Source organism: Rissa tridactyla, chromosome 2 (assembly GCF_028500815.1).
Source record: "Rissa tridactyla isolate bRisTri1 chromosome 2, bRisTri1.patW.cur.20221130, whole genome shotgun sequence".
NCBI classification, from domain to species: Eukaryota; Metazoa; Chordata; class Aves; order Charadriiformes; family Laridae; genus Rissa; species Rissa tridactyla.
Window position 1 is genome coordinate 149,773,653 of NC_071467.1, and position 27,174 is coordinate 149,800,826.

The window sequence follows — 27,174 nt, forward strand, 5'->3', positions numbered from 1 at the left end:
TTAAGCTAAGACAAGTCCACATGAGGTAGCATTCACAACACTGATGCAGGCTTAAATAGATCTGTAAAGGACAGCAGAAATAGCCTACAAAAACACTTTTTTCCCCTAAACAGTAAATAACTAAAAAGAAAAAAACCTAAACTTAGGAATTCCATTTTAATCCAGGCAGCAACCATTATAGCAAGAAATTAATCTATCCAATAGGAGAGCGATTTACAAAGCAATGCTGACTCTGACAGATGGAGCCTGGGAAGATATATGCCAGCTGCTCTGTTAGCAGCATTTTCTGCCCAATGCAGAAAACAGTGTTCATGTTGGCTCCAGACTAAACCACTCCCCTTATTAAAAACCAAAATACATATACATAAATATTGTTGAAAGCACAATTTTCAATTCTTCTGCCAAATCCAATAGAGGAGATGTCATAGTAAGCATATATGTTGGCACAATACATTGTTAGTGTCAGTTGTTACAGTCTGTGTATACAACCAAAATAGCACGCAACACTGAATTAAAGTGACAGAAGGAGACATGCTCATGTGTCATTTTCACACAACCCTTGTACACTGAATCAGTCAGACTTCAAGACTGCATATGCAGCAAGCTTAAGAAGTTTTATCTGAGTCTTATTTTCTATGTTTAACATGATTTAGACAACCCAAGCTCCAGGACAGAAACAACATCTTCCATTCTTGTAAAGCACTGCACAGTAGAGGCATGTACAGTTGCTTCAAAATCACACTTTTAACTTCCTTGCAGTGCCTATGATTTGTCTTAGGACATTAAACACACACATTTCTTCAGAGCTGAGACAAAGCAGGCTCTGACATAAGAGACATCAGCCAGAGCTCCAAATACAGACTAATGCCACCCTCAGACTGTCAGCCAGGGAAAGAAACCCTTGGCACTTCCATTGCAGTCTTCCTTCTTCAACACTAAGAAAGCTACTCAAGGCTTCAGAGCGTATGATTATTTCAGCACGCTAGACAGCAGATAATAGCGAATTAGAGAACTTATGTTCCATTTGTTTCATTATATACTGTCTCTCAAATATCGATCTTTTGTTTTCCGTTTGTAATGGGGCTTGAAATTAAAATGGCTTTCTGTTTACTTTAAGTGCCAGCACCAACCCACAAATTTTAGCTCATCTAGCAAGAACATACTCACTGATCACAGAATGGTTTGGGTTGGAAGGGACCTTTAAGATCATCTAGTTCCAAACCTGCCATGGGCAGGGACACCTCCCACTAGACAAGGTTGCTCAAAGCCCCATCCAACCTAGCCTTGAACGCTCCCAGGGAAGGGGCATCCACAACTTCTCAGAGCAACCTGTTCCACAGCCCCACCACCCCCACAGTAAAGAATTTCTTCCTAATATCCAATCTAAATCTACCCTCTTTTAGTTTAAAACCATTGCCCCTCGTCCTATCACTCCACTCCCTTATAGAATCCCTCCCCATCTTTCCTGCAGGCCCCCTTTAGGTACTGGAAGGCCACTACAAGGTCTCCTTGGAGCCTTCTCTTCTCCAGGCTGAACAACCCCAACTCTCTCAGCCTGTCCTCACAGCAGAGGTGCTCCAGTCCTCTGATCATCTTCGTGGCCCTCTTCTAGACCTGCTCCAACAGTTCCACATCTTTCCTGTGCTGATGGCTCCAGAGCTCCATGCAGTACTCCAGGTGGGGACTCACCAGAGCGGAGTAGAGGAGTAGAATCACCTCCTTGATCTGCCGGCCATGCTGCTTTTGACGCAGCCCAGGATGCAGTTGGCTTTCCGTGCTGGAAGCACACATTGTCAGATAATGTTGAGCTTCTCATCCACCAACACCCCCAAGTCCTTCTCCCCAGGGCTGCTCTCAATCCATTCTCCACCCAACCTGTATTTGTGCTTGGGACTGCCCTGACCCACATGCACTAGCATGCACTTGGTCTTGTTGAACTTCCTGAGGTTTGCACAGGCTCACCTCTCAAGCCTGTCAAGGTCCCTCTGGATGGCGTCCCTTCCCTCCAGTGCACTGACCACACCACACAGCTTGGTGTCACTGGCAAACGTGCTGAGGGTGCACTCAATCCCACTGTCCACATCACCAACAAAGATGTTAAACAGCACCAGTCCCAGGGTCAGTGATAGTCAGTGTCTGATAAGTCAGAGACTTATTTTCCCCTTTTTTTTTTTGTGGGAATAGGAAGGAGACATTTCAGCACTTATTAGTTACCTTAACATCCTCTTTGTAATATAGTGGCAGCAACACAGAACCTAACTGGAGTGAAAAATCAGAACTGGGTAGGTTTTCATGCCATGCAGGCCTTTGAATCAAAACAGCTCAGAGTACCTGTTTTGGGGCAAAGCTCTTCAGCTTGTACTGTGTGAGAAGCAGTGCCTTCTATGGATTTTATTTATCTTTGCAGTTTACTCTCAAGGACTGGCAAGTGCTCATACAGTCAAAAGTTTATCATCTCAGTTTTGACAAATCAAACTGAAGGAATAAGAACAGAATACTACAATAAATCTGTATGTGAAGAAAAGCAACATGCTAAAATTTGATGACCTTTTATAGGTGAGCTTCCAAGACTCTTTCTTTCCAGACCCTCGCTTTTTAAGTCCTCCCTACCCTCTAGACAGGCCTGGAATATGAGACAGCATTAAGCAAGCAAGGTTAAGACAACAAGATTTAGCATAAAGGATCAAATTACAGTGTCACCTCAGCATGTCCTGGTATCACAGACTGTATTATGTCAACAGTACTCTGAACCCGTGCAACAGGGCAACCTCAGCTGCTGTTTGCAAGACAGCTCAATACTGAATGTCAGCATCTGCAAAAGGGTTGGTCCAAATGCAACTACGCTTAAAGCTACGCTCTGCAACACAACAGGTTTCTCCACACAGATGTCAGAGATGTCGCAGGACAACAGAGCAGGGAGGGAAGTGGGGAAGGAGAGCATGGAAAGTCATTAGCAGGCCTGTCCAACTCCAGGAAGAATCTCAAGGCACTAAAATGTAGAGCCAAGAGTTACACAGGCCTTCTGACATTCAGCAAATGTCTGGACTGCAAGCATTCCTAATTCAGGAAGAGTTCTCATGTTTAAGAAAGTAACTTTTGACACAGCCGCTGCCCAGATTTTACAGCTCAAGCAGTTCCCAAACATCATGGTATTTTTAAAACAAAGTAGTAAACAATGGCAATTACAGTGCCTAATTCTCTTTTTGTACTTCGTAGCGCTACACTACTGACTATTTAGCTTCTTGAAGATCAATATACTCACTCCAGCAGGAAGCCATCCAAGGGCTTGCACATATATCACAACACTGGTGGCAAGGTGCTTAAACCAGAAACCAGTAGATCCCCAGTTTTGTAGTAGCTCGCTTCCCAGCACAAGGCATACTGTCACACAGCACACAGGCTAAACAGTGATCTCATGGTAGTAAAGTAATGGACTGCAATACAAGGACTGATTGTTTTTACAAGAACTTGCACGTAAGTGGGGAAACTCTGATCACATAAACAGCTGCTAATATTGCCTAGACTTTTACCTACTCCTGGACCCGACTATACAATTTCTATCTGATAGTGGTTGTAAGCACACTATATCCAGTTTCTTTTTTAATAATTACTATTTATTATGTTAAAATTTTAGCCTATGGTTAGCAACAGCATTCTAAAACCTTATATACATAACTCTTTGGAATACTGGCTTATTTCAGTTGCAGCAAGGAGGAATTTAGCTCCTCAAAAAACCAAACACACACAACAGAACAAAACAGATGGCTCAGGAGAATGGAGAGAAGGAGAGCAAGACAGGAATGGCGAGTCAATAATTTACCATTGTTTCTTTCCCCCCAAAAACCCCATGAACAGGACAGTGAGTAACAAAAAGTAAAAAAATATGGTAATCTCCATACCCAGCAACAGATAAAATTTAACTTAGAGACACCAAAAGAACACAGAAAGCAAGTTCTTCAATAGAAAATACAGTGTCAAATTCAGGAGTGAGGGGGTTGTTTTGTGGTGGTTTTTTTGTTTTGTTGGTTTGTTTTGGGTTTTTTGTTGTTTTGGTTTTTTTTAAAAAAACAAAAAAATCCTTGGAGAGACAGTTGCTGTGGCATTAGCACAGCCGTAGTTTAAGTGAGTAACTTTTCCTAGAAATACAGCTGCAATGCCTCTGGCACACACAATTACAGCAAAGTTTGCTAATTCATGTTGAAGTTCCACTGGTGTTTTGATGCTGTTTGTTCACACGATTTTAAGGACTGCTTTCCCTTCATGTACAATATAGAGGAGGGCAGCTTTAGGCAGATGCAGGAGGTGCAGAAAGTCATTCAGGTGACAGCAGTGCTTGCACTTCCATGCAACCAGACTCATGAGAATAGTCACATCCACATCACTCCCTGATCCTGCCTTGGTAGTAACACAATCCCTGAACTATTCTATTTCAGCACTTGTAGTAGGGCCACCAGGACACCTTGCTACTATCTCATCTGTAATCAGCTTGACAGATGAGTGGCCTTATTACAGCTACAGACGAGCTGCATTCAGAGAAACAGTCCTTTCACAACAGGAACACGTCAGCCACAGTTGCGTATCCACCCATACCCACACTGCTGTCTATCTGCACATCTCTGTGCCCCAGAGGAAGCTGAGCACCTGCCCCTATCTAGTTAAAACACAGGGGAGGCCAAGGGAGGACACGCACAACCATGGAGCAGCATGTGGGACAGTGTACCTGGCATATCCAACTGCTTCAAAGCTTGGGATGGCTTCTCTATGCTGCAAAGAGAAGCAGGAGAAGTAATCCAAGCAAATTATATGCCAATTAAGTCTGCAGGCAAGACTTAGCTACCAGAGATAAGATTCCTACCCGTGATGCGAGCAGAGGCAAGCAAGCCCAGGACTGGAACAATTACGTTTCAAACTCTTTAATTTAAAACAGCAAGAAGTGGCTGTGTCAGTAGCAAAAAGAAGTTATACCCTAAAAACATGCTCTCAGTTTTACCAAAGAATATGCAGTACTTGTAAATAAAACCCTGCATGAACAAAATAATGTAAATAAAACAATTGTAAATAAATAAATTAATAAAAACGAATAAAATAATTGTAAATAAAACATGTAAATAAAACCCTGCATGAATAGGAGGATTGAAAAAAGAAAGACTTTGTATACAAAAACAGCCTAAATACTGAAGATATGTCCAAAGCAAAACTGGAGACTGGTCTTTTTTCCATCTCCCCTTCTAACCAGTTCTTAAAATAACTGCTTTTCAACTTCCCACTTGTCTTTTTTTTAAATTTTTTTTTAAAGGAAATTGGAAACGAACTTTTCAACAACTACAGAAATTCATTTTCCTAGTCACAAAGAGAAGTTTCTTATGATCATGAACGGCCACATTTTTGCACCATCTATACTTAATGATGATGCATTTTTCTTAACTTTTGCAGTGGTTAGTTTGTGTTTAGTTATTTTCCGTTGAGAAAAGAAGCTTAAATTAGTATGTTTTGCTCATTATTTATGTTCTCTATTTGCATAACTCCTTCACAACTGCTCCATTAAACACCTCTTCCCCTCCAAGGCCAATTTTAAAAAGCCTCCTGCTTTATGAGACTGACAAGCATGACTCACAGTATTCCCCACATTCATTCCCCCAGGCCTCATGAGATGTTATACAGCCAGTAAATACCTGCTTCAGTTCATACTCCCCCACAGACCCAGTGCTGCTGCAGTAACCCCTTACAGCTATATGAGGAAAAACAAGTAAAGCTACCTCTCTAGCTGTCTGCTGTATGTAGGAAGCAAATCGTAACAGTATTTGCTTTTCATGTTGTCCTTCTACTATGTCAGAGTTTGCAAGAGAGAGTGGCTGAAGAGAGGTACGCAGTTAAGGAGGGTTACACACTCTCCCCCGTTCCTCCTGTGCTTTTATTCTACCAGAAACTGAGTTGTTCAAGATTCTCAACTTGCTTTTCAATCATCCTTCAAACCATTCCCATTTTCTATCAGCAAGGGAGAAAGTTATTCAACAAATTATTTTTTATCAATTCTTAAGCCCTTTCCATGCCCAAGGAACACACTCAAATCCCCCACACGTCCCACATTCAGGACCAAAACCAGCAACTTTCCCCTCCTCAGCAGCGGAGCAGGAGCCTACAGGTACCATATCCCTGCATACTTCACTCCTATCCCCAGTAAATGAGCCTCTCTAAAAAATTACAACAAATACCTCCCTCAGTCTCCCTCATGAACGATCAATATTCACTACAGAGTACTGACAGGAGCCAATTTTACAGTTCCTGTTCATGGATAGGTTTCCAGAGAGGGAACATGTGCTAGAAAGCTTTTCATTGACTGTTATCCTTCTCTGTTGGTTTAAAGGACAGACTGCTGAAGAGGAATGAAATACACATCCAGAAATGACACAGCCACTACTCAGGTGATAAAAGACTTCTTACAAAGTAAGCAGCATTGTATGAGCCTAAGCTTCAATTACATCTATGGCAACAACAATTTTCTCTAATATTCAAAGCTAAAGAGATCTTAGAAATTAGACATAAAATCTGTTGCCATTTAAGACAACATGTACTTGCAATGCTCCCAGACAATTCTCAGGACTACTGTGGCAACCAGATCATTTCAATGCTCAAGAACATACGGTATACTGCAGCAGGAAACACACCCACGGTATTTGAAGAGAACCCTTGTAGAGCCACGCACTTCCAAACCAGATGCACATTTTACCTAACACAGCTAAAGCCTGGAGTTTGCATCACAGAAACAATAGCTCCTCCCACAGATTTAGAAATCCTGCAAGTCAGCCAGCAAATCAAAAGCCTAACAGCCCCCAGCCAGGCCTCCAAGGATCTTGCCAACATAAGTGCATCGATCCATCATATCTCTATTTGTTAGTTTGATACTCTCTGAACCTTGATTGAAGCATCGTTCAAGCCACCTGCCACGAGGCCTCACAGTGGGAACCCTGGAGGCTATAATCATATTTTATAAAAACCCTTCATGATCAGGCCCAGCCCTGCTTCATGGATACATACCTACTAACTTACATTAACAGAGTGCCAACCCCCCTGACCCGTCCACCTTTCCCTCACTGTTAAAGAGATCCAAAGACCTCCAAGCAGAGATATTTTATTAAGTCCTTTCCACTCCTTGGTCTCAGAGTAACAAAAGGACCAGCTTCCTAAACAAGACAGATTTCTTATAAAGGAAAGGCCTGGCCACATATATCTGAGAGGCCTCTAGTAGACAGAATCATGTCAGTCCAATTGCATACCGCATCTCCCCAGCAGCCTTTTTTTCTTCTGTATCCTGCTCACCACGGCTTCCCCATGTGGTTACAGGCCATTTCACAGCCAAGGCCTTAGCCTCAACTCAGTGCCAATAAAGATAATGTAAAAAAAAAAAAAAGAAGCGTGAATAAATGCCTTCAGTAGCTGCAGGTTTCAAATTATTCAAACTCATGATAGCAGAAGCTGTTTGTCTGAACGGTATCATGAAAAACAACTGCATCACTTAAGCTGCAAAGCAGTAAGATATGCAGTTAAATATTAGAAAGAGATTAATTAAAAGAAACAGGCAAGGAAGAAGAGTTTTTTAGATGAGATCTGAAATGAGACTGAAAGTCAATGAGGTAGAGAACAAGCATGTGAGTCCGTTACAGAGGCAGATGCTGCAATGACAGCACGCTTGCATCAATGGCAGCAAAAGAGAAAGTCCACAGTATTTCTCAGTAGGGGAAGAGCAAATGAGACAACAGGGCTAAGAAATGGCCTGCAGCAAGCAGACAGAAGACTTCAACGGTGAGAGAAAAATCAGCAAATTCATATTAAGATCACAGCCAAGAGAAGCACCTGGGAAGAGAGAAATGTAGTCACTAGTAACATTTAGTGACATAATAGTGACTAACATTATTAGGTGTACGAATGTGAAAAGACAAGCCATGGCATGGCGTTCTGCAGCTCAGATATTACTACAGTAGTCTGATACAGCTGCCTGGACACCTTGTTCTTGTTTGTCTATTTGGTTTATGCAGATGTTTTCTTATCTTAGGCTCCAGAAAACACAGAATTATGCACAGGGACCACAGCTCAACAGCACAATTGCTACAATAAAGTCAAGTAAGATGCTCAACTGACAATGATTGCTGCAGTACAAATACTAGTTGGCGGATTTGCTGACCCCAAAGTACAAGGAGATCAGAGGATGAAAGTGAAGATACGCATCTGGTGAAAGATTAGCTGGGAAAAAAAAAGCCAACAAAAACCCCCACGCTTGCCTGATAAAGTATAGCTTACAAAAAAAAAATTATCTTGTGAAACACTGGTGTGAAAGTAGCCAGTAGAGTCTACACTTCAATTTTTTTCCAAGGATATCAAAGAATTGTTATGCTTCAAGTAGTAAACAAGCAATTTTTTTTCCTGGAACTATTTATAACCTTAAGACCACCCAGTAAGAACATTATGTTCAACTCTAAGGATGTCAAACCAGCATTTGTTTTCGTAAGCCTCCTCTGCCCGAGTTCCGAAAAGCCTCCCTGCCTTCTTAACAAAAGTAGGAACTGTACCACGTTTTACTCCTATTTGTCATTGAGGTTACAATAAAATAAGGAAAGCGATGCAGAGTCTCTTTCCCATGAGTTCTTTAACTGCTCATCAGGACAGTATCAGAGCCTCGTTGCACACAGAGCAGCGTGCTTGCTCTTTAACTTCTGCTGGAGAAAAAGTACACAGAGTTGATTATTTTGGGCTCTTTGGAGAGAGAGGGAGGAAGGAAGAGGAAGGGAAGACACTATCACAAATACATCTATCTTAACATAAGAAAGCTGTATCTCATTGCAGAAGAGACAAATTTTACCGTTCTTTTAAAATATTCTACCATGGCAGAAGATACAGTACAGAATACATCATCTGCAGCTGTGATGAAGAGACTTCATCATAGGAAAGGCCCAAACCAAGAGAAGTTTTGAATTTCAGAGCCTTTTTCAGTTTGCCAAACATATTTGATCTGGAATCTTAGACAAGAATATTATTAAAAATAAACTCACCTTGTAAGCAGTCAGTCTTTTTCAGACTGAAACTAATCTGCTTTGTTAGCTTAGCCAGCAAGTTGGCTACCAATTTCATCTCACATTAATACAGATAGTTGAATTTTACAAGTTGTATCTGAAAGTGCTGCACTCATGTTTTACTCCAAGCTGAAATTCTCCTGCAGGGTGTCCCCACCACCACCCCTTTTTTTCCTAAAATATTGGAACCATGGTAACAAATCTACACTCTGCAAAGCATACATGGCTCCTGTTACCAGCACTAAGAGCTTGCATAAGTAACAAGTAACACTATTTGCCTAGTTTCAAGCAAAGGTGGCATCTACTCTCTTACTAATTAACCCAAGGAAAAAGAGGCATTCCCTCCTATACCAAGTGGAGGAGTTTTGAGTTCTGCTTTCATTTGCTGTACAATAAATGGTTTCCTCAAAGAACCCACCTGTTAGGAGCACTGTATATTTTGTTTCACTACCTGGTCCTAAGCCAACAAAACACTTGACTGAGCCCTTCCAGCGAAGCCAGAAGGGCATGCTGACAGGCTGGAGACAAAGGAGGAAAGGTACCTCCAGATACCATCTTGGTCACAGAGCTCTGCTCAGGAGCACATTGTGACCTATTATCCACAGCACCCTGGTCTTGGCCCCCAAGGGCTCTGCGCAAGTTTTGAGCTGCAAAGGGTTATTTCTACAGACCACGGGAGACATCAAGTCTCTGTCCGCAGCAGCTGCCTCACCAGCAACATCAGGAAAAGGGAGGATCCACACTGGGGCACCGTATCTATTACAAATTCAGCACTTACTTCCCTTTTCTTAGGGGTGGAGGAAAGGGAGGATCCCTATGACCAAGCCCACCTGCCTCTGCCACCAGTGCTCAGATTTGGAAAGGGGGGCCAAGTGTGAGGGGTGGTGGCGGAAGCAATAGCATCAGAGGAACGCTGCTCTGGGTAAGATTAATATTACAGAGAGCAAAAATACTCAGGTAATTATGAACAAGCCTGGACACTGAGTAACTGAGGGCCTGAAAGTCATTTTCTACCAAGTAACAACAAATAAAAACTACATCATGCTCTTTTTGACTCCAAGTTACAAATTAAGGACTGGACAGAGGCACAGAGAGAGTAAGATACCCTCTTTTCCCTCAAGGATGTCTTGCTACACCAGAACTGACATTTCGTCTACACAGCTGGCACCCTGTTGTTCTGTGGATAAGTAAGATTCCAGTCACAAGAACTATCAAACACAGATTGCTTTCACTAAGGAGAAAGAGAGCGGTATCTTCTAGTGCCTCTGCCAGGACCCAGAGACCCACCACCATGCAGACAGACAGTACTGTGAGCATTACGTAACCCCAGAAGTTTGCAAAGCCAAAAATTAGAATCTCAAGGTTTTTATGAGAGGACATATACAAAACTCTTAAAGAGTAATTGCTGCTAATGAGTTCAATGACGGTTTCAGGTGCATCTTTTCCCAAGGGTTTCATTGCACTGTCTCCATGGACACTGTCTCCACATTTCTGCAAATAGGCACTTTTTGCTGTGTTGTAGTATAACAGAGGCAATTCGTAAAGGCCAGGGCAGGGGGGGACAACCCTTGTGCCCAGCACTGGAAGTCCAAACAATCAGGTTCTGTTCCCAAATCTGACAGCATGTCCCTATATGACCTTCCACAAGTCAGTTATAAACTCCATGCCTCCATTTATGCTTCTGTAAAATGAAGACAGTTCAAAATACTAAACAAAGATATTGGGAAGTTGCATCCATTTTTTTTTTGTTTGTTTCAGAGTTTGAGGTTTTTAGTTGTTAAACTTAGATCAGTAGCACAAATACTAATAGGAACTTTGCCCTCAGAGGTACAATGCTTCCTACTTGTACACAGCCTGTTCCTGTACTCTTACCTTTATTATAATGTGATCCACCCTATGAGCCCTCCTCAAGGCCCATCTATTTTCTCTTTACCATAAGAGCTACTTAGCACAACAAGCTCCCAGAGATAGGGAGGGAGGTAAGCATTAGACAGTTGCCCCTCTTACTCATATCTTCCTTCTTCCTTCCAAGGATTCCACAGGTCTGGGCACAGCGATAGCAGCAGAGAGCAAGGATCACACTTAATATACACTGACAACAGACAACCTGTAAGCTTCTTCCTTCTAACATATGTGCAAACAGAAGGGAGCAGATAGTGCTTCCTTTGTGGAAGAAGTGGTACACACCTGTAAAAGCTTATCCCAATCCACTTTACTGCACCTGATTAAGGTAGCACAATGCTGACACAAATCACCTGCTGAAATACTAATGAAAAAGCGTATCAGAAAAAGCAGATGACATTTTGCTGGTTTCTTAAACCAAATGTACCAAAATTAATCGAAACATTTCAAATTTGGAAAAACTGGTCTCGTACCATCTACCTCCTTTGGACAAAAAACAGACACACAACACTCCAGGATCCGTTTCCTGTATACACAGGGTAATTGCTTGCTGATTCAGTGAAGCTGCACTATTGTCTTACTGCTGCTTTCAAGCTAAATATAAAGCTGTATTTTCCAAAACACAGACAACGCGCTGGCACAGAAGACCTATACAATGCCCAGAAGAGCTACAAGCCTGTACCCAAATTATTATTATTAAAAAAAAACCCACACAAAAACGCACACACAGAACAGCCAGTGCCTTTTACAATGATGGCAAACTTAAATGCTTAAACAACCTTAAAAAAGAACAGTATTTAAAAGTATAAGCTAACACCTTTTATTAAATATGATTTAAACCTACCTAGGGTAATGGATGGTATATCCATAATTTCTCACTGCTCTCAAGCTCTCTAATTTTGAATTATATTTTGGCATTATAGAAAGTGAACTAGCTTGATTTGTGTGGGTTTTTTGTTTGGCTTTTTTTTTTGTAGTGTTCCAAATTTAGCAATGAAACCAGGAAAAAAAAAATCACTGTATTTACTCTCGATACAAACTAATTAACCTATGAACATAAAACATGCAAGTTCTTACAGCATGTAAAAGATTTGTATTAGTGACAATTTAAGAAGTTTATCCTTTTAAAGCAGGTCATTTCCTGAATTAGACATTCTGAGTGAACTTCTTTGTACTGAACTAAGCTAAGCCACTTTCCGCACACCAGGCAACAAAACCAAGCGTCAGATCTGATAACAACATTTAAGGAAAAAGAAAAAACACAAAAAAGTTATTTCCTTTCCAATATGTACTATCTACTGTATAAGAAGTACAGAACATTCAACCTATCAAACAGAAATGATTCCCATATGCATACTGGAAGATAACAAAAGGATTTGTGAAACTTTTGTATGCAACACTTCTGCTCAACCTCAAACATTTATTTTTCTACCAACTGGAAAGAGACTTTAAATTTTTTAATAGCAGTCAAACTGAAATCTCTCCCTGCTTTCGTCTCTTTTACCCAGAATAGCTTGTTAACTCACCGTTCAGTTTCCACATACCAGTTGGAAGCTACAGAAGGAAATAACATCACAACAAAAAAACCCACGCATTTAGGCAACACAGCACTTACTTCCTTAAAAGGTCTCTCAATTTATTTTCTAAAGCTGCTAAATCTACCCACGAGAGACCATGAAGATCAGAATTTACACAAGTAGTACATATTCCAAGCTCTTAATTTAAAGGTTTTCACAGTGATATTAAAATCATATTTGAGCTTAAAACAAAAAATTACAAATGAATCCTCCAAGCGGTAAGGAAGCAAAAAGACTGATGAAAACTATATATCTGCCTATGCGTAAACAAGACTATAAGAAACATCCAATTTAGACGGTTGGGGAGAGTTGTAAGCAGTGTTTTATAGCACAGACAGGCCTCTCTGCTACACCAGTCACCTGAAGTTGTTCAAAAGGAAGGGAAGGTTTCCTGGCATCATTCTAATGCTTCATAAGCTAGTTATTGTAAAATAAGTTATTAAAAACCTGAAAGAAATTCAATTCAGCCAGGAAATTGACTGGAGAATCTCTGTGGACATTAATATTTTCAGCTGAAGAATCATTAATTAGAACTGTAAGTGCTTTAACTCCCTATGTTATTTCTGTATTAGCACTGATAAAGTTCATTCTGTTTAGGACACTGATGAAATTCCTCACTAGTATCTTCAGCTTTATGCTACTGATTTTCAGATAACCTTTCACGGTTACATGCACACTGAAAGGGGTTAGTCCCAGATTTTATTTGCAGGCAAAAGGATTTGGGGAAGGCATTAGGTACTGGAACTTACATTTATATGGCATCTAAGAAGCAGCTTCATTTATTTCCGTTATAAGACAGTTTCATCACTCCTCCTCTCACTCAATCTCACTGTACATTATTATAAACGTATACAATTCACAAGCTAACATCTCCACCATAAGAGAGCAGAGTCATATCAGTATTCTAAACACAGACAGAAAAAACGTTTAGAAAATATCAGGAAAAATGTGATTTCCCTATATTTAGAAAAACTTACTTCAGGAGACAAAAACATGCTTCCATTTAAAGATTCAAGGTCGAAAACCTGCTCTTAAAACTGCTCAGTTTAAGTCTCTGATCTAAAAGGAAATAGGAATCTAATTTTTTACCTGCTTGTCACTGAAGCTTCCAACCAGAAACAACAGATTTTAAATCCTGTCACAAATTAAATACAGTAATGTACTTATGCTACCTTTTTCCTTCTAGTCAAAGCCAAAACCCCCACCAATAACATCACAACTTCCTTCACTTACTACTTCTACATTTGGTTTCCTTTCCCTTTTTTCTGTCTCCCTCTCTCTCCCATCCCCCCCAAGACTACCCCCACACAGTACTTTCCTTTTAGCACTGCAGATCTTCCTTAGAAACTTATTTGCTCTGCTTCTCCCAAATTCTTTTCCTTTCCTATCAGATAAACCTTCTAGATAACCAGAATACAGATGGTCTGGAGGGCAAACTACTGCCTGGCATTCCAATTCATTCACAATTTACCTTAGCAAGAAACTGCTTCCCACTTTTCCAAGAACGGCAATTTTCAACTTGAGTGTTGCAAATGCTGTTATCTTTCCTAAATGCTTCAGTAAAAGGATGCTTACTGTCAACAGAGGTACCTTCATCAGTAGGGAGACAAGTTCCACCCAGCAGTTTCCCTCCCTCCCTTTTTTTTCCCTGAGTAATCCCTAAACACATCGAAGCCATATTCTCTTCAAAACAATCAGCACGACTGAAATTTTATCAAAAGTTTCCCAGATTAAGTGAAAGAGACAAAATAGATTCATATGTTTTCAGATCCAAAAATACAGCTAGTTTGAATATAGCAATACTGGGGGTAGGAAACAACTTTCCTGCTTAAATAAGCAAAGAATATAAAACATAAGACCAAGAACATCAAGACTTTCTGAATAAATAACCGAGTGCTATTACAGTTACTATAAATTGTTAGCATCAGCACTCAGAATAGTCAGACAAACTTGTTCCACCTCAATACCACAATGCAGAGGGGGTGACAGCGCACAGCAAGTTTTCCTACTAAGAGTAAATAAGCCTTTCCCACAGAATGAGAGAAAGCTCTCCAAATTCAAAGCTATCCAAACTCAAAGAGGCCAGATTGAGTCAGTTATGTGCAACGGGTTAAATTACGATGTGTAGCCACTTCTGAACTATTTTAACACTCACTTCATGGCCAGGTTCTCTGTTCTGGCCTGCCTTTTTTATAAAATGCTTAATTACATTAAATACAAATGCTTCGTATTATGTGTTGGTTAAGCCTCTTCCTCTCCTTTCCTCCCTTCCCATCCCACAATACACACACACTCCCAGATCTCATAACCCAGTGCCCTGTGTCACATTGCCTAATCCTGCAGTGGCCCCACCACAGGCACTGGAAGTATAATCTGTTCAGTAGTCCAACTGGAGCGCAGATGGCTTTATACAAAGTGCTGATTAAAAAACCCACCTCCATCACACATTAAAAAAAAAGATATATGTGATTTTATCAATATATTTGCCATTTTTATTGAGTAAACGTATAATGAGGGTACAATACAAGCAGGGTATGCATTTTTCAAAGCTACTGCAGCAGTCCTCATTAGGAATTTTGGAACTCCAGCTTCCTTTCAAAAGGGGTAAACACAGCTGTACACAGATAAAACAGACCGCACCAATCCCACATCCAGCTGCCCTTGATACTTGAGGTGAAAATGAGATACCAATTTAAAAAAAAAAAGAAAAAGAAAACCCACCCCAAATGACTGGATGAGAACTAGCTCAAGTGTTGTGTTTTTTTATTTGTTTGCTTGAAGAAAAGACAAGTTTTAGGACTCCAAAGAAAATGATGTAAGTGAAGATTCTCTGTAACTTTCTGACATAGGGGAAAAAGTCAGGAGCAGGAGACAGGTCAAAACTTGTGCTGCAATTACCACGCTCATGTACTTGTCATATTTCCCATGAGTAAAACCAAATGAACCTCGCCTCTTAGAAGCATTTATATCAGCAGCTTTCTTTGGGTGGAGCAAACAACTCGGAAGAGTAAATAGACATTAACTCATACTACCTCACATACCACAAAAAAAAAAATCTGAAAAAATATGGCTTGTTAGAGCAGTTGTTTTTTTTTTTTTTTAAATGAACTACTTGGATTAAAACAACTTCATATTATTAAAGCTGTGTTCTCAAATTTGCTGCTCCATTACTGAAAACAGTAGGACAGCTTACCAACAAGGAAGGAGGACAGATAATTTAACAACTTGTATTAACTAGTCATGACAGATAGCCTTGTATTAGATTCAACAAGTTCACTTTACAAGCTGTCTAGTAAGTACAGTGGAGCTTATTTGCTTTTCCTCTTCAATTTTTTGACTAAAAGGAAAAAGTTGAATTTGAGAATCTCTAGATGGTTCTGTATCCAGATCAGCATGACTAAATATACAGACTTAGAGAGTTATGTGCTGCAAATCCTGAAAAAATAATAATAATAGTAAATTGTGCTTAAAGTGGCTTCAGAAAGACAGACTTCAAGCAAGGCAAAAAATCGCTGGCCATCTAAGGGGGTAAAAAAAAATCCACACCGACTGGTGGAGACACGCTACAACCAGCGGAGCCTCTTCCGGCACCGGAGCCCCGGCCCGCTGTTACCGTGGCCGGGTGTTTGCACGACAGAGCCTGCGGGCGGCACAGATTGCCATTTTGAAACGCCACCTCCCGCTCCCCCATCCGCGCCGGTACGCGGGCAGCTCCCCGCCGCCGCAAACCCTTCGCTGCGGCGCTGCGGACCCCACGCCACCAACGCGGCTCCCCTCGGGCCTCGCCGCGGAGGACCCGCCGCACCGCGGATTGCCGCCCATGACCGAATTCGTGATGTCAGCGGCGTGCGGGGCCCCTTCCGCCCCCCGAGGATGGCGGCCCCGCCGCTCCGGCGGAGGGGCCGCCCGGTACCCGCGCTCCACGTGAGGCGCGGCGCTGCCCGCCTCAGCAACCGTCACCAACCGCCACCAACCGCCGCCCCGGGGCCCGCCGGCTTCCCCCCGGGAGGGAGCCGCGCCGCCGGGAAGCGAGGGCGGGTGGGGGGTGGGGGGAAACCTGAGGTACCGGGTCTGAGGCGGCCACACGGAGCGGCTCACCAGCCCTCACACCCCACTCACCCTCCGCCCAGGGAGGTCTCCGGGATGTGACTCATAATAAATAAATACAGAAGAAGAAAAAAAAAAAAGAAGAAAAAAAAAAAGGAAAAAAAAAAAGACACACCCTCCGAGCCGGACTGACATAATAACCCCCTCCCTTCCCCTTCGGAGCCGGGGGGAGGGAAGCCCGGTCATTCGGCTGGAAAAGTTGAAAGAAAAGGCAAAGCCGGGGGAGCGGCTGCAGGGCGGGGAGCCGCGGCGGGGGCAGCCGGGCGCCGCGCTGCCCCTCAAGGCGGCTCCGGCCCCACCGCCCGCACCGGAGAGCCGAGCCTCCCCGCCGGCCCCGGTGCGCTGCCCCGCCACCCCTCACCTGGATGTAGTTGTTTTCGCAGTAGTCGGCGACTCGAGTGAGGTTCTGGTAGCTCTCGAGCAGAGCCCGCTTGCCAGAAGGGATTTCCTCCTCTAGCAACATCTGCAACTCTGCCATTTTCCACCCCTCCGCATCGCTTCCTCTTGCATTAAAGAGACAGCGGCAGCGCCGGGCTCGCAACCCGCCTGGTATTGTGGGATTCCTCCTCGCCTCGCTTTCGTGAGCGCTCGCTTTCCCCACCCATCCTTCCCCCTCCGAGGGGAGGGGAAAAAAAAAAAAAAGAAGAAAAAAAAAAAAAAAGAAAGAATCCCCACCCCCGCTTTGCAAAGCAAGCCGGGAGCTGTAGGCAGCGCCGCGCCCACAGCGCGCAGGCGCGGAGTGAGGGGAGGCGGAGCGGGCGCTACTCATGGCCGCCGCCCACGGCCGCTATGGGGAGATGGCGGGCCCCTGCGGCGGGAGGGCGGCAGCAGGGCTGGTTGACCGTCCCTCTGGGTTTGTGTCCTTCCCCCGTCCCCCTCACGAAAAGCCCCTGCCCCACCAGTGGTGGCCTGAGGCCGTCCGTCTCCCCGGGAGAGGCCAAAAGTGTCTGGGAGGGAAGCGCTGCCCTGATTATCTGGCCTCCCGTCAGGCTAGAGATTTGCAAGGTGACAACAAAACTGGTAAAGCAATAAGAGCATCGCGGTTAGGGGTAATTAATCCCTTCCCAGAGGGTTATCCCAAGGTGGAGGGAGAAATACTGATTCTAAGCTGTGTAGATCTTTGTGAAGTCTTGCGTAGAAGTAATAATTGACAATTAGCATTTTTCTGATTTTAGTTTCATAAGAAGAATTTAAATGGCTGAGATAGATACATTATTCCCGCCACTCTTTTACCTCAGTTGTTGAATCACCATTAAGGGCCTCCTCTGGTTGTTGCGAAGGTGTGGAAAATAAGGGTCTGGTGATTGTTTAATACAATCTTTCTCGCATGTTTTTGTTTTAAGCAGAATCCTGTTTCTGTGATCATACCAGAAGAAAAGCCAATAACAGCAGGTGGCTTCTATGCTGGGGTGTCCAAGCCTGCCTTTGCAGTGAGTAAGAGCTCCAGAAGAAGCTGTCTCCGAGGCCCGTTATTCACGCCTTGGCTGCGTGTGCTGTGTGTTCGCAGTTACAAACGCAACCGGTAACAGTACTTGCATTTTAGTAGTTGTCCCAGAGAAACCCACAGCGGTGAAAAGTTAGCACGTTTCGGTAAAAAATATTCTCAAACAAATTATAGTAAGAGCAGACTGCCTCATCTCTGTATAATTGTATGGTATTTTGCACGTCCTCTGGACTCCTGTTTGCAGCACTGGAAACCGTTCCAGTCAGGATCCTTTGGTATACCTGCTGGTGTCTCTAAATCAAGGTGGAGAGGAAAAATAGCTCTCCCTTCCCCTCTGAGGTCAGCAAAATCCAGCACCTCGGTCTAGAACCATGGAAGTGAGGATGAATGGTACGGAGCCTGGGAAGGTCTTTGTAGCTGGAGTTAGGAAAAACCACCCCCTGGCCAGGAACAGTTAGACAAGTGCTGGGAGAGGTATTTGAGTGCTGTCTGGGACAGCAGAGGAAGGAGCTGGTACATTCGCAGCACTTGCTGTGGGATAGAAATGCATCTACATTGCTGTCTTCTGATGGTTAATTCATTTGGCAGCTTAGCAAAATTGTTTCCAAAGTGGCTTCAATAACTCTCTTTAGGACAGCATGTGATTTCCAATAAAACATTTTATTTTGGGTTCTAAGTACCCTTTTAATGTAAAATAATTAAATTTTATCTGCAACAGTATTGAGATATAGACGAGCTTTTAATGGGTCCCAGGGCAAGAGTGATCAGAAACCATCTTGAGCACTTCTTGTTTCCAGCTATCATAATACAAAGAGAAATTTGATTTCTCTAGTCAGTCTGGCTCCAAATTGCTTAACACCCATTGGCTTGGATGAGTCTGTAATTGCCTACAGATCACGGATTGACTTCGTGGAAGCTGTTAACATCCTCAAATGTAGCACAACTGTTGTCAGCTCTTCTTAAAATGTTATTGCTGCCCCTATACCAAGAGATGGCAGATGTGTGGAGCCTTGCACATCAACTTTTTTCAGCATGAGAAAAATGAGTTGCTAAATGTATCGTGCTTCACTTTGCAGGCAACCAAGTCCTACAGCAGATGGCAGGACAGCAGTTGAGCGGGGCAGTGCCGGCTCCCAGTAAATGCACCCGCCTCAAGCAATAGAGCAGAGGCTTCAGGAGGGCTTACAGCCCCTTTCCCCCCAACGGATCTCGACCCAAAAGGCCTTGCACAAACCAAAAACCCTACCAATTCTACCTCCAAATGGGCTCACAACGCAAGACCTTGGAAGACCGCGTCAAAGAGCGCCACCTTGTGACATCTGCGTTGTGACTTTTCTTCAGCCTTCCTGGCACTGCCGGGCCTTATCCTGATGCCTGGTACGTGGACCTGTGGTAGACACAGAAACACCCAAGCTGGCTCCACGCTGAGCTAAGTCACCTCCAGCAGGACTTTTAAACTTAGTCCCATAGAACCACAGCAGTACTGCTGCGAGGGCCACACAATACAAGATGCACTGGGAATTGTGGTGAGGACGTGCTCAACTGATTAGATCAACAGGCCTTATTAGCTCCTGCCTCGTGCTAGCCCTCCTGCTTTCAAAATGACTCTCTGCAGGGTCACTTGAGTGTCTTCACAGTGTGTTCCTCATATCTGAGGTTCTTGGAGGGTTCATTAACTCAGATGCAGTAGACCCAAGCTGGCTCCATGAGTGTGCACAGTGTGTACACCAAGCGATTCCAGAGTACCTGAAAGCACAGTGAACATTCAGGTGGCTATGCAAATGCCAGCCAAATTTAGCAGAGCCATCTCTGAGCCAGAGCCAATAAACCTTGGATTTCAGCTGACCTTTGCTCAAGATACTAGTGTGCATCTGAACTGTGTTCACTGTGTTTTTCTTCAGAAACTATTATGTTCTGGTTTGTTTTGTTTTGGGTTTGGTTTGTTGTTTTTTTTTTTTTTTAAATTATCGCGCTTTCTCATTGCTCCAGACAATAAACCACTGATTAGAAGGAAAAGTAACTTTCTTAAGATACTTCAGGTGCGCAAGAGAGCTGGGAATGAAAACTTTCCTGTCTGAGGCAGCTGGACTGGTAAAGGAAAAAATGTAATGCTGCTTTTCAAGCTCCACCCAAACGATCACCTGAATGAGTTCCCATCCAGAGTAAAATGTGCTTATATACCTCTCAGCATCTCAACTGTCCATACTTCTCCTCAGTGGGGCATGATTGATCTCCAGGGGCAATACTGTCCTTCTGGGACATAGCCCATTTTTGACCAGGAGAGAAAAATGTGACTATGTTCTAAATGCACCTGTTCAGAACAGCATCAAAGTAGCAGCATCAAAGCGACTTCTGCACTGTAATTTGTGTAGCTCTGTAACTGTCTATTCCCTTTTCTAGGCCACAGATTGACACGTGTCTTTGTTTTTCCCTTGGGAAGAGTACTTGCTTCGGTAGTGTTGATTGGAAAATAACAATTTTTTGTTGGACTGTTTCTCAGCTGGATCAATTCCTGATTTGGTTGGTTAGCCACACAAGCACTTTGGACAGTGCAATGCAAAGGGAGGTGAGGGATCTGAAGGGGCAGCAGGAAGCACAGAAGGGCTGTTCAGATCAGTCACATCAGCTCTACTGCCAAATGCCAAGTCCCATGTTCTTGTAAGAAAATTTTGCTGATTACAGTGATATACTTACAAAAGTGTGGCTGTACTGGGACAATCTTGCATGAATACTTAATGCTGCTTTTTTTTTTTCTTCTTTTTTTTTTTTTCTGGGAGCAAAAGTCACCTTTTTGGTATTTCCTATACCAAATTAGAAGTAGCCATCAAGAAGCTACATAGCTGTGTTGGTTTGCCTTCCTGTGCTTTAGATCTAGCCCACAGAGCCTTACTTAAGAAATGGAATAATTACCCGTATTGATATTTCAGTTTTCATCACGGTGTGTCTGAGTATTGCAGAGATGAATGGGGCTGTTCCCACTTCCCAGAGACAATTTGTCAGGCTCTCCGCGCTCTCATGGGCATGTCTGTGTGCCCTTTTTTCCAATTAATGTTATTAAGGTTTTCATCACAGCTGTAGCAACTGGAGATGCTCCCTCCTGCCTTGCCACGGGAGCAGGGGTGTTTGGGGAAGGGCTGCATCCCTGAGCCTGGTCCAGGGACCCCATCGCACCCCCCTGCCAGTTGCTAGGCAGCCAGCGAGCTCTGTGAGGCACAGCCAGCACACGCCAGCCAGGCATTGCTAGGCAGCCTGAGCTGCCGGAGAGCACAAAAATAATAAGATTCAAAATTGCGGCTTCAAGAATGCACAAGAGTGGCACAAAAATAAATAGTTTTACTGTATTTTGACATGACCTTTCTCCTCTAATGTATTTTCACTCGCAGGATTTGCCTTCTGTCTCAACCTCATTTTTCATAAAACTCTCTCCTCTTCATCCTTCCTCTGTGCTTATCTTCGCTCCTCAGCAGTGCTGTGATGTCAACAGTCCTTCCTTTTCTCTCACCCCCACTAGCCTTTTCTCAGTCTGGCATCTCACTTGTTCCCCTCCCATGTTCCACTGAATCCCCTGTTCCTTTGGCCTCTTTCATTTTTGGTGTTCATTCTTTCATCTTTCTCAGCTCAGCCTCCAGCCACCAGGTTGCCTCCTGATTTTGCCTTTCCTTTTTCATTGCATCAAAGAATTCCTCCCATATCTTCTGTTCCCAGCTCCCCATCTTGGTCCTTTCTGCTGCTGTCATTTCCAGCTGCCCACCGCAAGGCAGGCATATCTTAATCCCTCAAAATACTGGCAAGGCAGAGGAGGCATCCACTGCCCTAAGAGCATGGGAAAAGTGGAGCATCCAGACCCTGGTCATGCAGCTGTACATACGCAGAACCTCAAGAAAACCCGTTTCTTTCTTCCTAGATCTAAACCAGGTAACATGGGTATTGTGTGACAAATGACAAGATGGCTTTCTTCTTACACCAGTAACAAATGAGGCTAAACTATTTTATTATAAAAACATTTTGAGGAAGGGCTGGCTTTAAAGCAACCACTTAAAGGAGGAGGTGAATTTCTAGCAGTAATCCTTTTTATTAGCAAATGTTTTTTGGCCTTCTTTTATTTAATGGCTTTGGGGGGTAGTTTAAATATGGAAAGAATCAATCCCGTTGCAAAGGGTAGGTACTGAGTGAAAGTCAGCTTTCTGAATAGACCCGTGCAGGCTTGGCCCACTCATTAGAGGGCAGGTTGGAATTTCCTGATTAAATAGCTGTTTGTTGGAGGATGCCAGTCCTTTAAAATGTAAGACTTTCTTTGATATGTATATATGAAATAAAACTTTCCCTGGGAAAGGTTTCTCACCCCGCATAGAGCTTCTGGTCAAAAGCAGAAAGAAAGACACCTTGCCCAGAAGAAAGCAATATTTGGATAATTAGCAGTGAAAGGGAATGTAGCAGATCCAAAGGCAAGTCTCCTGCGTCCCTGACTTGAAAGCAGGCACTGAAAAGGTGGGTGCCCCATGTCAGTAGTGTCCTACTCACTTAGCTTTTTGGAGTGAGCATCTCTAGCAGGAAAAAAACACTGCTCAAGCTCTTGAGAAATGTTTTAAAGTTTGAAAATACCATTAGCACCATTTCTGTCCTGTTTTGCACTGCTTGATAAAGGCTATGAACAAAAATGATCCAGAGTGAATGCATATACTTGTAGGGCCACCCCAGGCTTAGTGGGGCTTATTGGCTCAGACATTATTTGCAGGGTCATCAGGAGTATAACTGCTTCCTTGAGATATAGAGCCTAAAATGGCTTTGCAAATTCATGTAACACTGCAAGTGGTGTCTTGAGACCACTGGCTAGTGCTGAATCCAGAGTTAATAAGCTCTTCTGGACGATATTTACTCTATAGAGAACTGAAGTGTCTCTGGTGTTCCTTGGAGCATCTCTAATATTGAGGTTTTTCGGTTCTCCGTGAGAACAAAATGGTTCCTAGTCTCCCGTGATCCCAGATAATGGAGAGTTGCCTGTAATAGTACCATCATCTAGTTTACCTGCACATCAAAATTGATTAGTCCACACTCATGGCTATACCTAACTGCAATCTCTAGCCTAATTTATTTTCTATCTTCAGTACTAAGTGTCTGTACATAAATTGGATGGGTAAAAAACAGAAAGCAGTGAACATCTATGTTTCAGTTCTCAGTGTTTCAGAACTAACATTTGATCTATCTCTATGGATTTTTGAATTTTTTTATCAATTGAAATTATTTATGTATGTCCACTTTTATGCTAAATACAAAGAAATCAAAGACTCATCAAAATGTTCTTAGCATAATGCAAAGCCTTAAAAGATTATATTATTGTGAAGATAATTTAATTGCACAATTGCAGTTTTTCATTGTATTTGAGAAAGTGTGAGCATGGATAGGAATTACTTTTATATACTTCCTATTTAAAAGATTGGTGTTTTTCCAAGCCCCACAGTGTTTTTGATGCAGATTAAAAGCATTCATATTCTGTACTGATTAATGGGTATGCCTCTTTTGCATTTAAATATATACTTCATTGAATTGCAGCTTTCCATCATAAAGCAGAAAAGAAAAAATAATTAAATGATAACATCATGCTACTACAGAAAGAGTGCTATTTTCCCAATAAAAATAAATATTTGACAGCAATTCTGCAGTGATAATACTTCTCAGCACAATATTTGGATGGCAAAATAAGGCAAGCATAATAGTATTTTTTTTCAACAAGTAAAAACCATCACAGTTATTGGGTCTGTTCCAGCTCCCAGTGAAAGAGTAAAGCTTCAACTGGAAGCAATATGGAGTCTGTGGGGTTCAGCAGTGTTTTGAAAAGGAATATCTTCAATAGGTATTGAAGGAAAAAGGAACGGGATTGGATGCACGGCAACCCCCAGGTGCAGTTGTCTGCTAGAAAATTATTTCCACACTAAGATAACATTGACATCCTCCTTGGTATTGTCCCAGGCAGAGCCCAAACACAGACTGTGCAGATAATGAGGGTAAAAGTCATTACAGATAGACTAAGGCTATTCTCTGTTGGGAATGTTTAAAAATAAATCAGGCCATTTAGCGCAATCCAAATGAATTTAAAGGGTAAGCATGGCTATTCAGAATAAATAGGGGTTTTCTTTCCTGTTAGTTTTCATTGCATAACAGGAACAATCTCATGTGCCTATGAGATTGATTACATGTCTCAAACTTAGTTTAGATATTAATCAATCTCAGCAACCACTTATTGTGGTAGAATGCAGTAAAAATTGTCCTTTAATTACCACTAATGAAAGTTACCTGCAGTGAAAGCGAATATATGCCACTGGAGAATGACTTGGTTCAGAGGGCAGCAAATGCAAATATGAACTATCTTTATGATGCACAGGCACAATTAGAAGTGAATATGTAAATTACCGATGGCAGCTTCCTGCTATGCTCAACTATTTGATGTCAACATTAGCTGTGGATATTTCAATTTATTTGGTCATAACTATAATAATCCCACAGTATTTTTTCTGGCCAATGTGTTTCCTAAAGGGTTGGGATTTTTAAACACTGACATGTAATAAATATGTACTTACTCTATTAAAAGTGTCCGGTCATTCTTTAAATAATTCTGAGTGTGAAGCGGGTTAATTATGCTTGTCAGCACTTCTCTTTAAATGTCTGACTCTTCACTCTGTACCTGACATGTTTGTACTTCTCAAAATTTCTTCAGTATATCAGGTGGAGCCTATCTAGGTTTTTACATCAATTGCAAGACATCTCATAACTAGATACCTTTGCTTAAACATTAAGGAAAAAAAGATTTATTATTTATTTATCTGACTGCAAAAGAGATCGAGATGCTGTTTTACATGGAAGATATAGTATAGATACCTCACTGTACTGTATGTGAAATTTCTAGTTAAGTTTCCCTTTGTAATGCTTTGCTTTCAGTTGCTTATACCTTTGTCAGTCTTAATTTAGCCCTAGTAGCACATATTTCTATTTCAGACTTTTTTTTCCCCTACAGGGAACTTGTGAGAAGGAAACAAGAAGAAATGTGTTCTATTGAATCCATTACGAATATTTCAGCCAAGAGATCAAAGCCCAGCAGCTCTATATTTTGAATGAGGACTTTCAAATTTGGCACAAGGCTATATTAACGGACATACCTCCTGCTCTTCCTGAGAAAACCTGACATTTGGTTAATTCCTAAGTTTCTAAAAGCAATATATTTGCATACTCTCAGTAGAGTTTTTAAGAGTTAAGGTACATCCACTGAGGAATTGGGCTGTGCTGATGATGTTTCACTGTGCATTGCAAGGGCTAAGAAATTTTTTCTGCATTTATTCATTCGAATACACGGTATCATTGTGATGGATGATGGTACAGAAGGATTGTATTCCCTGGCACCTGGAATATAACAGTAGGATGAATTCTGGGACAAGAAAGTGGAGAGATTTACAGGAGCCAAAAAGAAAGGGCAAGTACAGGTGTGAAAGAGGGGGAGGAGAAGAATAGGTCAGAGGAACAGTGATGTAGATTGTTTAGGTATGTGGTGTAACAGGATGAGATGATGATGGCAGAGAACAGGCGGGCTGAGGAGAGCACTAAAAAAATAGAGACACTTCCCACACAAGATGAAGACTTGGACTCAGGAGCTTATTTTCTCTCTCTTTCTCACAATAGTTTACAGAGAACTGTGGACCACAGTCTACGATCATTGCCAGTTATTCCTGCTATGTATTTGGCTGAAAAGCCAAATCCTGATGTTGGTGCTGATGTTAACTGTACACTTAACTCTTTAACAGGTTGAAGTAATATATTGACCATTTAATTATCTAGTGAGTGCCATCATCCTAGAGCCTCATAGACAACATGATACTTGGCCAGGTATTGCCATACAGGCTGATAAAGGGGGCAGGCCTTTTTTATCCCAGATTTTTGTGGAAACGGACTCTCTTTTGAAAAATCTTTTGGTTTCCAGTGGAAGAAAACTGTTTTGTCAAAAAGAATTGGGCTGAATATCTTTGTTCAAAAGGCTGATATACATAATTTTTAATTATTTTTATTGTGTGGCCTGAAAGGTTACTTATCTCATTTCAGATAGATAAAAGAATTCAGTATTCAAGTGCTTTCTTGTTCTGCGATAGGGAAAGAGCACCAAATCTGATATATGGTACCTCATTCAAAGACATTATGTCTTCATAACTGAAAAAGCCTCATTTCAGTTAACTCTTAGTGTTATTTAGAAAAGCCTCGTGCTATGATAGTCTATTAGAACAATAAAATTGCGATAAAGTGATTTTCCATTACAGTTCTGTGGTGGATATAAACGACATCAACCTGTAAGACAAGCCTATAGCTTACATTATTCTGTTGCTGCAGTTCAACAGAAAGCCAGGTGGTGTTGATTGAAGTAGCACGTGAGCCAGTCACAACCCAGCTACCCTCCAGCGTGGTCACCACTAGCCATGACACACCAGCACTGGCTGGTAGCTACTAACTGTTCCCTTGTCACGTGGCAGACACCTGCATTTTCTGAGTCAGGGTATCACTTATTTTACCCCTGAGGCAATATTAATAAGAGTTAGGAAATGACGATGAGAATTTTGCGTGTATCAGTAGAAGATATTAATAGGAAGACCTAGCAGGCCATCCGGTCCTTCTCTTGAATATGGCAAAATTGTCCTCTGTACTTCACAGCCCAGCTTTTTATGCTCTCTAATTTTAAATGTTCCCACTGAAAACGGCCTGGAGCTTCCAATACATCAGCTGCCAGACTGTTCCACGGCCCGCTATGGTACTGCACAACTTGTACAATGCTAAGGGTGACATTGCCATACGACTTTTCACAGATTTGCATACAAATGTACTTTTCAAAGGTTTAGTGAAGCCACAGGGGAATATATTTATTTATAAGTGCCCAGGAATAAGGGTCACAGCAACAATCTAACAATTCATGTTTAATCCATTGCTAGGGCTTATTCACAAAATAGATTGTATAAATTATGCTGTCCAATGCATAACCATTTTTGTGTGAAAGTTTTTAATCAAATAAAAAGAAGTATTTTGTCTCAAAGTAGCTCACAAGATACAA

At 42.2% G+C, this 27,174-nt stretch overlaps 1 protein-coding gene and 1 long non-coding RNA gene across 13 annotated transcripts in view; one reads left to right on the forward strand and one right to left on the reverse strand.

Annotated features, from left to right (window-relative positions):
- The window catches only part of ABI1 (abl interactor 1), an 81,418-nt gene extending 64,136 nt beyond the window's left edge, over window positions 1-17,282 (reverse strand). For 9 of the 11 annotated variants that reach the window (XM_054192707.1, XM_054192703.1, XM_054192701.1 and 6 more), the window contains exon 1: window positions 17,013-17,271. In XM_054192707.1, the coding sequence (XP_054048682.1) occupies window positions 17,013-17,129 (117 nt within the window). In that variant the 5' untranslated portion in view covers window positions 17,130-17,271. Of the gene's footprint in view, window positions 1-17,012 lie in introns of all 11 variants that reach the window. The other 2 variants (XM_054192709.1, XM_054192708.1) reach the window with 1 other exon arrangement.
- A 114-nt stretch (window positions 17,283-17,396) lies between these two features.
- LOC128905971 (uncharacterized) lies at window positions 17,397-26,079 on the forward strand. 2 transcript variants are annotated; one of them, XR_008465035.1, is made up of 4 exons: window positions 17,397-17,671; window positions 17,998-18,173; window positions 19,172-22,010; window positions 25,105-26,079. It is a non-coding gene; the product is annotated as an uncharacterized LOC128905971 (long non-coding RNA). The 2 variants fall into 2 exon arrangements; XR_008465036.1 differs by having other exon boundaries at window positions 17,397-17,504.
- Window positions 26,080-27,174: the final 1,095 nt, after the last annotated feature.